This window comes from Kogia breviceps, chromosome 12, assembly GCF_026419965.1.
Source record: "Kogia breviceps isolate mKogBre1 chromosome 12, mKogBre1 haplotype 1, whole genome shotgun sequence".
Lineage (NCBI taxonomy): Eukaryota > Metazoa > Chordata > Mammalia > Artiodactyla > Physeteridae > Kogia > Kogia breviceps.
The window spans coordinates 92584493-92597344 of NC_081321.1; the positions used below are offsets into that span (position 1 = coordinate 92584493).

A 12852-nucleotide genomic window follows, 5' to 3' on the forward strand; every position below is an offset into this window, starting at 1 on the left:
CTGCCCACCCTCTCCCATGCCCCGCCCCTCAGTCCTGGCTCCTGACCACTCGGTGGCGGGCCCATCCCCGAGGGCATCCCAGCCCTGGCGGCAGCCTTCCCAGGCCTTGCCAGACCGTCGTCCCACGTTCCCCGTCCCCAGTACTGACCCAGGATCACCAGGCCCTCGGGGTCCACCTCATACTCGGCCCGGTAGGGAGCAGGGGCCGAGCTGTTGGCCGTGGACAGCAGCTCCTCCACCAGCAGGGCCCGCACCACCTCAGGGCTCAGCATCGGCCGGCGGTGCTCGGGGATTTGGAGGATGAACCAGAAGAAACAGGTGAGCGGTCCCTCCCTGATACGGCAGCAGTGAGAGGGGCTGGGGGCGGAGCCTGGAGTTTGGGCCCCGCCCAGCGCCCTGCTCCTGACGGGAGCCGGGGGAGGACACTAACTGCGGCTCATGCGCACTGAGCGCTTACTGCTTGCCAGGCTCTGCTCTCCACTATCACCTGGAAGCCTCCTAACAACCTCTGAGGGAGGGGCTCTCAACGGCCCCATTTCACAGATGAGAAAACTGAGGCACGAGAGGTTAGGTTGTGTGCCGCAGACCCTGTCATCAGTGAATGGGACAGCTGCCTACCACTCCTCCATGTCCTCACCTGATACCCGTCAGGCCGTTGCTAAGGGCGCCGCGGCCACTGTCTAGGGTAATCCCTACCACACCATTGTGCCTGTTCTCCGGATGAGAAAGCCAAGCTGGGTGAAGGGAGGTCACACGCAGGAAGCCAAGTTTCCTCTCCGTGCCTCAGTTTCCCCATTTTAAAACATGAAGCCGTTGCCTCAGAAGCCTACAGTGTCTTTCATTCTCCGAGTCTTAAGTTTCTAACAGGGGCCGATCGTGGGGCCCGGGCGACTCACCCAAAGGAGTAGACGGAGCTGGAGTTGTAGTAAGTACCCAGGCAGGTGCTGGCAATGAGCTCCTTGAGCTAAAAGGAGGGGAAACAAGCAGAGCCCCCTGGTGACCCTCTGTAGAAACCCCCTCCTGCCCTGGGATGCCCTTTGCCCCTCCCAGCAGCCCTGCTTGACAGAGGAGCCTACGGGGTAGAGAGGCTTGCCCGTGGTCACGCGGTGGGCAGTGGCCACGCCGGGAAACAAACCCCATTCCATCTTTCTACCCCTCCCCCTACACCCGGGCGCTGCCCCTGACACCTCCACGTCTACCAGCTCTGACCTCAGTCAGACCACCAGTGGCCTCTCCCCCTCATCAAAAGTCACTCCTCGACTCTGAGAAGCCCCACTAGGCTCCCGAGTCCCCTCCTCAGCCCCAGCCGCCAGCCACGGGAGCTCAGCTGGTTGGTCTTTGCACGTGTTCGGTGGCAGTGCCGCTGGCAGGGTGGCATGGCAGGACTCTGGGTCCTTAAAGCACTCTGAACGGCATAGAGGTGATGTCCACACTCTCTCCCCCCTCATTTCAACCCCACGACAACCCTACAGACGGGTACTGTTGTTATCACTCCACTTTACACGAAAGGAGAGAGAGCCTTGGGTGGGCCTCCCAGAAGCGGGTCCTGAGGCAGGCGGTTTATTTGGAGGTGATTCCAAGGAACACCAGTGGGGAAGACAGATGGGCAGGGGGGCAGCCGTTCACAGCTGTGAAGGTGCCGGCCAGAGCTGTGGCAACTGAGGTGCCATCCAACAGGGACGTCTGAGAGACGGCGGGGGCATCTTCAGAACTGCTCCCACCAAGGGCCAAGGGAGCCGGGGTATTTATCCACCTTCTCCATCTCTCACGTCTGAGGGTGGCTGCTGGGAAGAACTCCTCAGCACTTCCGGCCCGCCCTTCAGGGTGCTGTCCTGCGGCCTAAGAGTGGCAGGTGCTGGCCATGGGAGACCATCCCCAGTGAAGTAAGCCACTGCCCGGCAAGAGAGGGGGTGTGGGTGGGTCCGGGCAGCATTCCTGCACTGCCCTGATTTCCGAAGGTCATGCTTCTACTAAGTGGTACAATCAGGATTTAGTCCAAGTGCATTTGACCCCAGAGCCCACTAACTTTCCCACCACCCTACACCACCTCCGTTCCATTGTGCCTGGAACAGGGCTCTGATCCCAGTGAGTGTTCTGGATGGACTAAGCCACTGGCTTGACGTGATCAGGCCCCTCCCCTCCCCCTTCTTGTCCCCACCATCCTTCCCTCCCATCCCCTCAATCCTTCCTACCATCATTTGAGCTTTGGTGGTCTCACTGCGGAAGGCGCTGGACTCCCGGCGGGCAAGGTCGTGGGAGAAGTGGCGGTTGAGCACGCGGAGGCTGCCTGAGTACACCTGGCTGACCGTCACCTCCGCCTTGTACCCTACCCAGGAGGAAACCAGCAAAGTTAACCAAGGGAGCAGGTGGGGATGGCTCCTGTGGCCCCCACACCTTCTTCTGCCACCCTGAACCCCCAGCTCAGCCTCCAGCATCTTGGGCCTCCAAGGCACCACCACCGCCGTCATTGTCATTCAGAGTTTGTGTAGTGACAAACTGGCCCCACAATGCCAGGGAGGAGAGAGGCCCACTGATGAATGGTGTCCCAGAGGCTCCCAGGCAGAAGCTGACACAGTGATCAGTCCAGGACATAGATGCCAAGAAACCCACATGGGCCCAGAAGTCAAGTTCTTGGTTTAGCACCTCTGTGTTGTCCAGCGGGTTATCCAGGTTGCACCTACTATGTGGGGTACACTAATAAACCAAGACAGACGGGTCTCCCTGTGTGGAGCTGACAGTAGTGGGTAAGGCAGATGTTCCCCCAGTAACCATACAACCTGTGGGATTCATCTGCCAGCAGTGTCTTGAAAGCACAAGGTGCTATTGAGGTGTGGGGGGGACATGACAAAGAAAACCTGGGCCAGGGTGACCCTCCATCTGAGATGGGAGGAGTGGAGAGTAAACTGGGAAGACAGGAAAAAGGGAAGTACCTTCAGGGCAGCAGGAATAGCACGTGCAAAGGCCCTGCGACAGAGGGATCATGGTAAGGACCAGAGCCAAAAGCCTGTTTGGCTGGAGCAATCAGATAGGGGGAAGGGTAATAAGAGACTGAGACATCAGCAGGGCAAGATTTTGGTCTTTCCCTAATGAGCAAGGGAAACCATGAAAGGTTTAAAATCAGGGATGATGTCATCAGATTTCCATTTTGCAAAGATTGTTTTGGCTGATATGAACACAATAGATTCACAGCCCAGGGTTTATACCCCTATTCAGTCATTTATTCATTCATTCAATAAATATTTATTGAGAACCTGCTATGTTTAGGGACTGGCCTAGAGCACTTGGGAATATATCAGTATAACAATGAACAAAATGATAAAGAAAAAAACAAACCTGTCCTTCAGAGCTTGTAGTCTAACAAGAAAGACAGACAGTAAACAACAAACATAAGACATAACAGGTTAGAGGTGTAAGTGGTGTGGAAGTCAAGGGCTGGTGTGGGCTGCAACTTGGAGGCCAGAGAAGAGGGAGATGGTATCAGCCATATGGATGTTAATCTATGGGACGAGCATTTCAGGCAGCAGACCAGCAAGTGCAAAGGCCCTGAGGCAGGAGCTTGTCTGGATGTTTGAGGAACAGCAAGGAGTGAGCTAGGGGAGAGCAGGAAGAGATGACATGGCGGAGGTGGAGCTTATGTAGGGCCTTGGAACCCTGGAAGGACTTTGATTTTTGCTCTGAATGAGACGGGAGCCCTGGGAGGCTCTGAGCAGAGAAGTTAGATGATTTGATTTGCTTTGTAAAAATATCCCTCTGCCTTTGTGTTGAGAACAGGCTCTAAGGGGGCAAGGGCAGAAGCAGAGACTTACAGGAGGCTCCTGCAGCTGAGTGAGAGTGGTCCAGGGGAGACTGGACCAGGCTGCGCAGTGAAGAGGGAGAGAAGTGATTGGAGTCAGGGTATATTTTGGGGTTAGAGAGGACCAGGTTTGCTGGTGGCAAATTGGGGCTGGGGAGTAAAAGAAAGGGAGCAGTTAGGGGAGCAACGGGAAGGATGGAATGGCCACCACCTGGGATGTTCTCTCCATTTTTTTTTCAATTTTAAAGGATTTTCTTAGGTCACTATTGATGATACCCTAAAGTTATATACCATTTTCTCAACATCTCGTACTTCCAAAAATCTTATATATAAACACACATTGCCTCTGAAACATGGAAAATCAATAGTTCAATATCATTTTATATGAACAACTGGTAAACATCAACTAAAAATGAAAGCCCCGGGCTTCCCTGGTGGTGCAGTGGTTGAGAATCCGCCTGCCAGTGCAGGGGACACGGGTTCGAGCCCTGGTCCGGGAAGATCCCACATGCCGCGGAGCAAATAAGCCCGTGCGCCACAACTACTGAAGCCCGCGCACCTAGAGCCTGTGCTCCGCAACAAGAGAGGCCCCTGCACGAAGAGTAGCCTCCGCTCGCCGCAACTGGAGAAAGCCCGCGTGCAGCAATGAAGAGCCAACGCAGCCAAAAATAAAAATAAATAAAATAAATTTATTTTTTTTTAAAAATGAAAGCCCCTTTAAAATATAATCAAAAGGTAGACTGACAATTCAGAAGAGAGTTAGCTGTCAGTGGGGCCCACCAGCCTTGGGAAGCTGGCCCTCACCCTCTCCTCTCCTGGGCCACTTTCTGGGTCAGGCTGCCACTTAACCAGTCATTCGCTCCTTCAGGCTTATCCTGTTCCAGTGTAATAGACCTCTTGTCCAGCTCCCCTTCCAGACCAGACACAGCGTGTCTCTGATCCATCTCCTCGCCCAGTGCCCGGTACCCGGAGCACAGCCTGGCCCAGCCCAGGAGGAATCGTTCACATATCTCCTAAAATGCCTCCTCTGTCCTCATCCCTTTGGGGAAGGGGTTGGCTTCCCCCAGTGGAGGCTTTTGGGGCACTCACCCCCTGGGTCCTCAACCCCACGGAGCACCCACGCCCAGGGAGGTGATTCACTCTAGGAGGAGTGTAATCAGGAGAAATCAGACTCTGAGAAGAAAGGCAATTGGCACTCACCTTGCAGGTGAGTTCCTGGCCCTCCAGCCTGACTCTCTATGGTTTCCCCTGAAGACTAATTATCCCGAAGCCTAAGGAGGCCTCGGCAGCCCCGTGTTCTCTGGGGCACTGGCTTCCTGCCGGTGGTGAAATGCACACAGCTTCCACTCCCGGCCTGTGTTGCTCGGCTCTCAACAGAATCACAATCCATCCGGCATCACGGCAGGCGGGTCCTCATCAGACCCAGGCTTCCTAACAACTTCAGCCCGGGGGTTCCAGAATACCCCCCCCCCACCTCGACCCCCTTTAGAGCTGGGCCGAGGCTGATCTCCCCAGTGGCTGCTCCAAAATGGGTCCCCTTTCTTTTCAGTGGACCTGAAATTCCACCAGGAGATGCAGTCAGTAAGAAGATGATCTAACTTTTGCAGAGTGCTTATTGGGAGGTCTCTGATCACTTGGGCAAGGTGGGCTGTCCCTGCTAGGGTTGCACCGGGGCCCCCTCAACTTTCTCTGTCCTAGCACTTGCCAAGCTTTATGGTGAGAGAGGAATTATCTCTACAACCTGGCACAGGGCTGGCATATAGGAGGTCCTCAGTACTGAATGAATGAATAGAAGGATGGACGAACGGACCCAGAACATGGGCCAGTTGCTCCTGGGGTTCCAGGGGACTGACTGAGGGCTGTGATACCAGAGAGGGAGGGCCAAAATTCAGGACATGGGAGATGCCTGAGCTACCTGCTCTGGACATTCTTGCCCTCCCCCCCGCCACGCCCACATTCCCTCTGGGTTGAATTCCACTTGTGCCCATGCTGGGGTATAAAGCCATCTGCGTGCATGGACACCCCCCTGGACACCTGAGTTCTGTGCCCCCCTCCCCTTCATTCCCACTCATGCTGGGCCCTGGAGACCCAGAGATGATAGAGCTATGGTCCCCACCCTAGAAGAGCCCCCAGGCCGGGCTCAAACGAGAAGAAGCACTAACTGGTGCCAGGCACCACCAGCACCACTGGGCCTCCACCAGCTGAACCAGGTGGCTCCAAGCCCCAGGGGCAACCCAGGAGGGCTGCAGGTAAGGGGAGGCAATGTTTACACTCCTTCAGCTTGTCACTTTACAAGAACTGGGTACGGGGAGAGCACTCCTTCCGCAGCTGCTGGGAACTGGGGGCACTAGGCCCCAGCAAGGAACTTGCACTCCCATCTCACGGGACAGGAACGGAGACTCAGAGAGAAGTGCATGTCCAAGGTTGCACAGTGGTTTCTAGGCGTTGCTGAGCCTGGAATCCTGATCTGTCCTGCTGTGCCCGTTCAACCACCCCAAGTCCTCCCCAGGTACCTCTCCCAAGGGCCCCGCAGTTACCTAGGAAATACCAGAGCAGGACCCCCACTGAAGCCAACACAACCAGGGCCAGCCACAGGGGAGCCAGGCGGAGGTAGTTGTGGACTTTTCTCTTGGAGTCCTCAGGGGTCTTAAACATCCCCTCTGGCTCTGCCTCTTCGCCATCACCTCCATCGCCCTGCCCGCCAGCCGCTTGGGGGGCCTCGGCCACGGGCATCCTGGCAAGGAAACAGACCAGGGTTGGAAACAGTCTGGCATCTGCAAGGGAGCCTTTACTGAACGCCAGCCTTGCAGAGAAGTAAGACGGCACCCCTGCCTTTTGGAGGAGGAGGAGGAGAATAACGCCAGGTAGCAGTAATTGAAAGTGGGCACTGAGCCAGCTCACAGAGGAGCAAAGCACGTCTCAGAGCAACTCGCCCAGATGACCAGCTGGACCTGGTCTGGCTCCAGAATCCCTACCTTTGCATCTGCGGTCAGAGGAGAGATGGAGGTTTCACTGCCTGAACCCCACCCCCCAAGGCACCCGCGGATGGAACTGGGGTGCATACCTGGAGTACAAGTTTCTGTAAACCAGCTCCTCTTGCCCTCAGCTTCCCTCCCTTTCGGGGGATGTTTCTTCCTTCCTCCTGTTTCTCAATAACAAAGCTTCCACAACATCCATTCAATCCATTCACTTCGCCCTCCCCCAGAAGCCCTGAGTCGGCTCTGTGCTGAGCCAGAGTGCCTTCCAAGGGGCGCCGCCCCTCTTGTCTCCCCACTGCCCCAAAGTCTCTTAGGGGCAGAGGAAGGAGAAGGAGACAAAAACTAATATTCATTTAGTGTCTGTGCAAGACATTTTACGGAGATCACCCCATTTAATCCCCTGGGCACCAGGATGTAGGGACCATCGTCCACATGCTCTTCCTCAGCCCACTCTGTGTAGACACTTTACATGTATTATCTTGCTTAACCTCCAAAAGCCTTTCAAGGTTCTGCACCCATTGGACAGATGAGGAAACTAAGACCCAGAATGTTTTAGCAACAACTCAGTCCAGGGGTTTCCTAGCCTCATTTTCCCAATGTGATTTGAATGTCTGGCATTGACAACCAGCCCATTTTGCAGATGGAAAAACTGAAGCCCAGAGAGGCTAAGCCACTCGCCAAAGATCACACAGCAGGTAAGTGGGGGTCGAGCCCAGGTGTCTGACTCCCTGCTCTTTCCACTACTCTGGGCTACTTCCTGTAAATGAGTTGTTAATGAACAAATCATGATGAAATAATACCTGAATGCCACCCTGGTGAGTGCCCCAGACCTGCGGCTGTGTCTCTAGACCCCCAGGCAAACTTCTGAGTGCTATTTGGCTTCTCTGGAAGGTTTTCCCACAGTCCAGAGAAGGTCCTTCACTCGCCCACACACCAGCAGAGCAAGTGGGAAATTAGCCTCCTCTTACGGCATCCCCAAAGGCCAATGTAGCTTTAAAATACATCCCCAGGTGTGCGTGGGTAGGTGGGCGGGGTGTCGGGTGGGGTGTCCTTTGCTTTGGGTCTTGGATTTTCATACAGAGGGCTTCTGAAAACAGGGATCTTTTGTGATGCTCAGAGGTTCTCAGCCAAGGATCTCTGGCTCCAGCCAAAGGGATCTCCTGAGTGGCCCCCGTGGATGCAAGGAAGGGAGGCGCCTGCTGGTGATTCTTACCTGGGTACAGGACTCCCCTCCACCCCAACCAGAGGACATCTGGGCATCTGTATCAGCCCCTGCTGGCTTTCACGGAGCCAGGGCCACGGATGGGAAAGATCCTGCGATGGGTGGGGCAGCCCCTCCACCCCCTCCCACTTCCCGGACTGTCCAGGACACCCCTGGTGAAACTGGCTGTCCGCCATGAGCTGAGTGGGTGGCTAGAGCCGGGAGAGCCCAGTGACGGGCCGGCTTCTGCCCTCTCTCAGCCCCAGGTCCACTCCCTCTGCCAGAGAAGCACATCTCTACTTTACTCCGAGTCTGGATCACCAAGGAGATATTGGGGACTCAGGGAGCACAGAAGTGATCACAGCTGACATTTATTTGAATTGTTCCCCATGCTTTATACGCACTGTCTCACGTAAGCCTTCCACAGGCCTGGGCGGCGATAGGTTCTCTTATTATCCCCATTTTACAGATGAGAAAGTTGAGGCACAGAGAGATTGAGCAACTTGGCCGAGATCCCACAGTTGGTTAGAGGCAGAGCCAGGCTGCAAACGCAAGCGGTTTGTCTCCAGAATAACGCCTTGACCACTCTGCTCTACTGCCTCACAGGGTACGAGGGGAAACTGAGGCTCAGAGAAGGTTATAGGTCCATTAGAGGAGGCACCTAGGGGAGCCGTCCCAGGTAGGATGCTCAGTACGCCTCACCCTTCCTCTCCCCATCCCCCAAGCCAGGCTTTCACTCCATGGATTTTGCCTCCCTCATAAATGGGTCCCTTGGGCTTCCCTGGTGGCGCAGTGGTTGAGAATCCGCCTGCCGATGCAGGGGACACGGGTTCGTGCCCCGGTCCGGGAAGATCCCACATGCCGCGGAGCGGCTGGGCCCGTGAGCCATGGCCGCTGAGCCTGCGCGTCCGGAGCCTGTGCTTCGCAACGGGAGAGGCCACAACAGTGAGAGGCCCACATATCAAAAAAATAAATAAAATAAAATAAATGGGTCCCACATCCATCTGGGAGAACTCTGAGTATCACGGAAGATCCCATTTTGAGAGCACCCAAGATTAGACACAGCCCAAATTGGTGGGGGGGCCATACACCTGGGGTTCCCATTGCCTCCCACCTGGACTCCCGGGGGAGCCTCCCCACTGCCTTCCTGCCTCCCAGCTCCTCCTCCAGCCCCTTCTCCACATTGTCACGAGAGAGCCACCTCCAGCCATTCACCTGCTCAGAATCCCCTCAAGGTTCCCAGCCACCTCCAAAGCCCTTGCCGTGACACCCAAGACCCTCCACGGCCAGGCTGCTGCCCTCGTCCCTGGAGCCCTACCTTCCATCATGCACATCACCCTGCAGGTCCACAAGATGCACCTTTGTACAGACACACCCTCTGCCTAAAGGACGGTGGGAGCCTTAAAGCCCAGCTCCAAGGCCACCCGCCCAGCGATGGGCCCTGGAGAATAAGCTACCTCCTCCCCTAGGCAGCCCTTGGTCAGATCAACAACCCGACTGGCTTTTGGCTTCGTTTCTCTCCCCCACAAAAAAGGCGGGCCTGTGTCTTATTCACCTCTGGATCCCCATAGAACCCAGCACGGGGCCTGCCACCTGAACAAATCCTCCGGGAAAGGGTGGATGAGTAGAAAGTAACCTTTAAAAACTGAATTAAAATTGAAAAAAAAAAATACAATTAGAAAAAAAAAAAAAAAAAACAGAATAGGTGAGTAGAGCCCCCAGGGCTCCAGACTCGAGTGCGGTGCTCTCTCCTGCATCTTGCTGCCTTCAGGAGCAAGGGCATGGAAGATGGTGCTGGTCTCTGGGGTCCTAGATTCAGTCACCAGACCCCTCCATTTGTATTGAGCACCTGCTTGGTGCCAGGCTCTGTGCTGGGCATGGGGGTCACACTGGTGAATATAAGAGACCTCATTCCCATCCTCTTGGAGCTGATAGCCCAGCAGGAGGAGGACAGTTGTGACAACTGACCGTTGTGAAGATGACCCCAAGCTCCTGTCTCTTCTTATTATTATATAATGGTTCCCCCATTGTTTTGAGGGTCTAGTCACTGGGAAAGTCTGTGCCTCTACCTTCCAACTACCCCCAGAACCCAACATTTTCTTGACACCTCAGTGGCTCCCACCCTCATCCAGGTCAACATCATCTGTCGCCTTGACTCCTACACTAGCCAGTGGTCCGGCCACCCTCACTAGCCAATTCCCACATGACCACCAGAGGGGTCTTCGCCACATGCCCTGCTCACAAGCCCCGCCTACAACAGAGCCCAAAGCCCTCGTCACAGCCCACCAGGGACTCCATGATATGGCCCTTGTGCGCCTTTCTGTCCTCTCCCTCCTTCTACTGTAGCCACGCCCAGCTCCTGACCTTCCACAGATGGAGTACAGGTCGCCTCAGGGCCTTGGCACTTGCTGTTCCCTCTGCCAGAAATGCTTTTCCTTCAGTCTTGCCTCATGACCTGCTCCTTTACCTCCTTCAAGTCTTTGCTCAAATGTTACCTCTTCAGTGAGACCTGCCCTGACCACTCCCCTCTCTCTGCTACATTTTTCTTTATCGCTCTTTTCAAGACTAAAATGGCAGGATATGCTTCTGTGTCCTTGGTCTGTGTCCTCCCTGGCTGGAAGCTGCACCAGAGCAGGGGCTTTATTCCGTCTGCCCTGTGTGCCCTGCACTGAGAGCAGAGAGCGGTTCCTTCCTGCTGGGCCAGGGTGTCGGGTGCACGTGTGGCCTGGCCAACCTTTTCTGCCTCCTTCTCTCCTTTCCCACTCTTCCCTTGCTGCACCCCAGCGACATTGGACTTCTTGGTGATTGATTCTAAAAATGAAGATGGTAGAAACCTTGAACAGATCTAGGGTTCTTAGCCTGCGCTGGGTGAAGAGGCATCACACAATTGTTTCTTGAACCCTGAAAGTTCTTGCTTACCACCTGCTTTCTTCCTTCTGCCTGGGCTGCCCACCTCCTGACCTGGCCCCTTCACACCTCAGCTCAGCTCTCACCTCCTCCTGGCAGCCCTCCCAGAGTGCCTCTGGAGGGGTGGCTGTTCCTCTGAAGCATCCTGGGCCACCCCCATCAATGCACAGCTCATCTTGGGGGTATTCTTTCTGTCCCCTGTGTCCCCCTGAAGGTGAGCGCCTGGAGGGAGGGTCTGGGTGTACCCCCAATTTCCACAGGGGCCCGAGGCTTCTCGCCTGATCCAATAACCTGGACCCCAGCCTGGCATCTGCTCCTCAGCCCCTCCTGCCCTTCTGACCATTGGCAGGTCCTCGATCTGCCCACAGGAGGCTGAGCTCAGTGGGGCAGAGCCGTTCCTCCTCCCGCGGGCCAGCCTGTGCTGGCTGTCACCACAGCTGAATTCCACTTCAGCCTCCAGCAGCCTTGCTGTCTCTACTTAATGGTTGGAGAAACTGAGGTACCGAGAGAGAAAAGGATGTACTCGAGGTCACTCAGCCAGGGCAAGGCAGAGAGAGTGAGGTAGAGCTGGGATTCTTATCTAGGACCCACCAGGGAGGCCATTCGGGCCTAGAATCAATCCGTACCATGAGCTGCTTTGACTCTGAGTCCCCAGGCGTGGGGGGAATGGGTGAAAGTCCCTTCCATACACAAACTCATAAACTCACACACAGATGTACACAGATGGAAACATGCTGAAGTACACGCGCAGCTATCTGTGACATACACACTGCTAGATGCACGCTTGCACGCGCACACACACACACACACACACACACACACACACACACACACAGCCGCATTCAACTCTGAGCTTGCCCCCTGTATAGTGCAGTGGCAGGGGTCTCTGGGCCTGTCTTCCATATCAGAAAACCCAGGTGGGGTGCCTGCGTATGGAGGGGGCGGCTTGTCCAGCCCAGAATCAGGGTGGGGTGCTCAGACTGGCAGACCAGGCCTCTCCCTTGCCCCGTCACTTCCCACAGTCCACCAGCCCCAGCTGAGCCCCAGGCATCCCAGCCCCTGGAACCTGCAGCCCCTCCACTGCCCCGCGCCTGTCCATACACCTGGCCTCCGACCCCAGCTCTGGGGACCCCTCGCCTTCTCCTCACTGGGTCACTCTCTGGCCCGTGAGGCCCAGCGGACCAGGCCTTGGAGCAGGGCAGTTGGCTTAAGCCCCAGGGAGCCAGGCCTGGCTCTCCGGGTCGACGCTGTCACCGGGTCATTCATAGATCCTGGTCCCCTGGCCTGGAGGTCCCCGCTTACCTTTGGGAGTGGCAGGTGGGTGCTGGGCCTGCCGCGCGCAGACCTCAGAGCCTCTGTTTGTCCAGACCAAGGTCTCCCCACCCCCTACCCAGCCAGCCTGGGCTGGATCAATGGCCCACAGCCATGGCAGGGGTGTCTGGCCCTTGTCCCCTGTGGCCTGTGGCCCCAGGCTCCACGGGCCTCCTGTTGGGCTGGGGACAGCACTGTGACTGAGCACGTAAACAGGCCGGAGGCAGGAGGCAGGCAGTGCCCCGCCCCGCCTCGCCCCGCCCCGTGGGCACCCTGGAGGCTGGCGGGCAGGTGCAGGAGATCTGAGCTCTCCCCCGAGGCCTGTTGCCTGGTGACATTCCTGCCTGGTTACAGCCCCTGGTCCCCTAGAGCATGGGGTGGGGTGACCAAGGACTGGGGGCTGCGCGGGGGCCCGTGCAGGGTGGGCAGGGGCTCACGCGGGTCTCCTTACCTGGACAGGTGAGACCAGAGGAGCCAGTGGCTCCGAGAGAGACAAGGAGTCTGGGCCCCTGTGCTCTGGGGACAGGAGGGGAGAAGAATGGAGTTGGGGTGGTGTTGGTGCTATTTTCTATTTAGCTGGAAATTAGTTGAATTTCTACCTGATTCTAGAAAGCTGTGCTGTCCATTTTGGTGGCCTCTGGCCACATGCAGCTCTTGAGTCC

General features: G+C 56.3%; 1 protein-coding gene across 1 annotated transcript in view; it reads right to left on the reverse strand.

The window, feature by feature from the left end:
* Positions 1-12392, reverse strand: part of TMPRSS6 (transmembrane serine protease 6) — a 37672-nt gene extending 25280 nt beyond the window's left edge. Inside the window, exons 1-5 of the mRNA XM_059082282.2 lie at positions 12182-12392; positions 6331-6527; positions 2193-2326; positions 897-964; positions 149-333 (exon numbers count right to left, since the gene is read on the reverse strand). Coding sequence (XP_058938265.1) covers positions 149-333; positions 897-964; positions 2193-2326; positions 6331-6526 — 583 coding nt within the window. The 5' untranslated portion in view covers position 6527; positions 12182-12392. The remainder of the gene's footprint in view (positions 1-148; positions 334-896; positions 965-2192; positions 2327-6330; positions 6528-12181) is intronic.
* Positions 12393-12852: the final 460 nt, after the last annotated feature.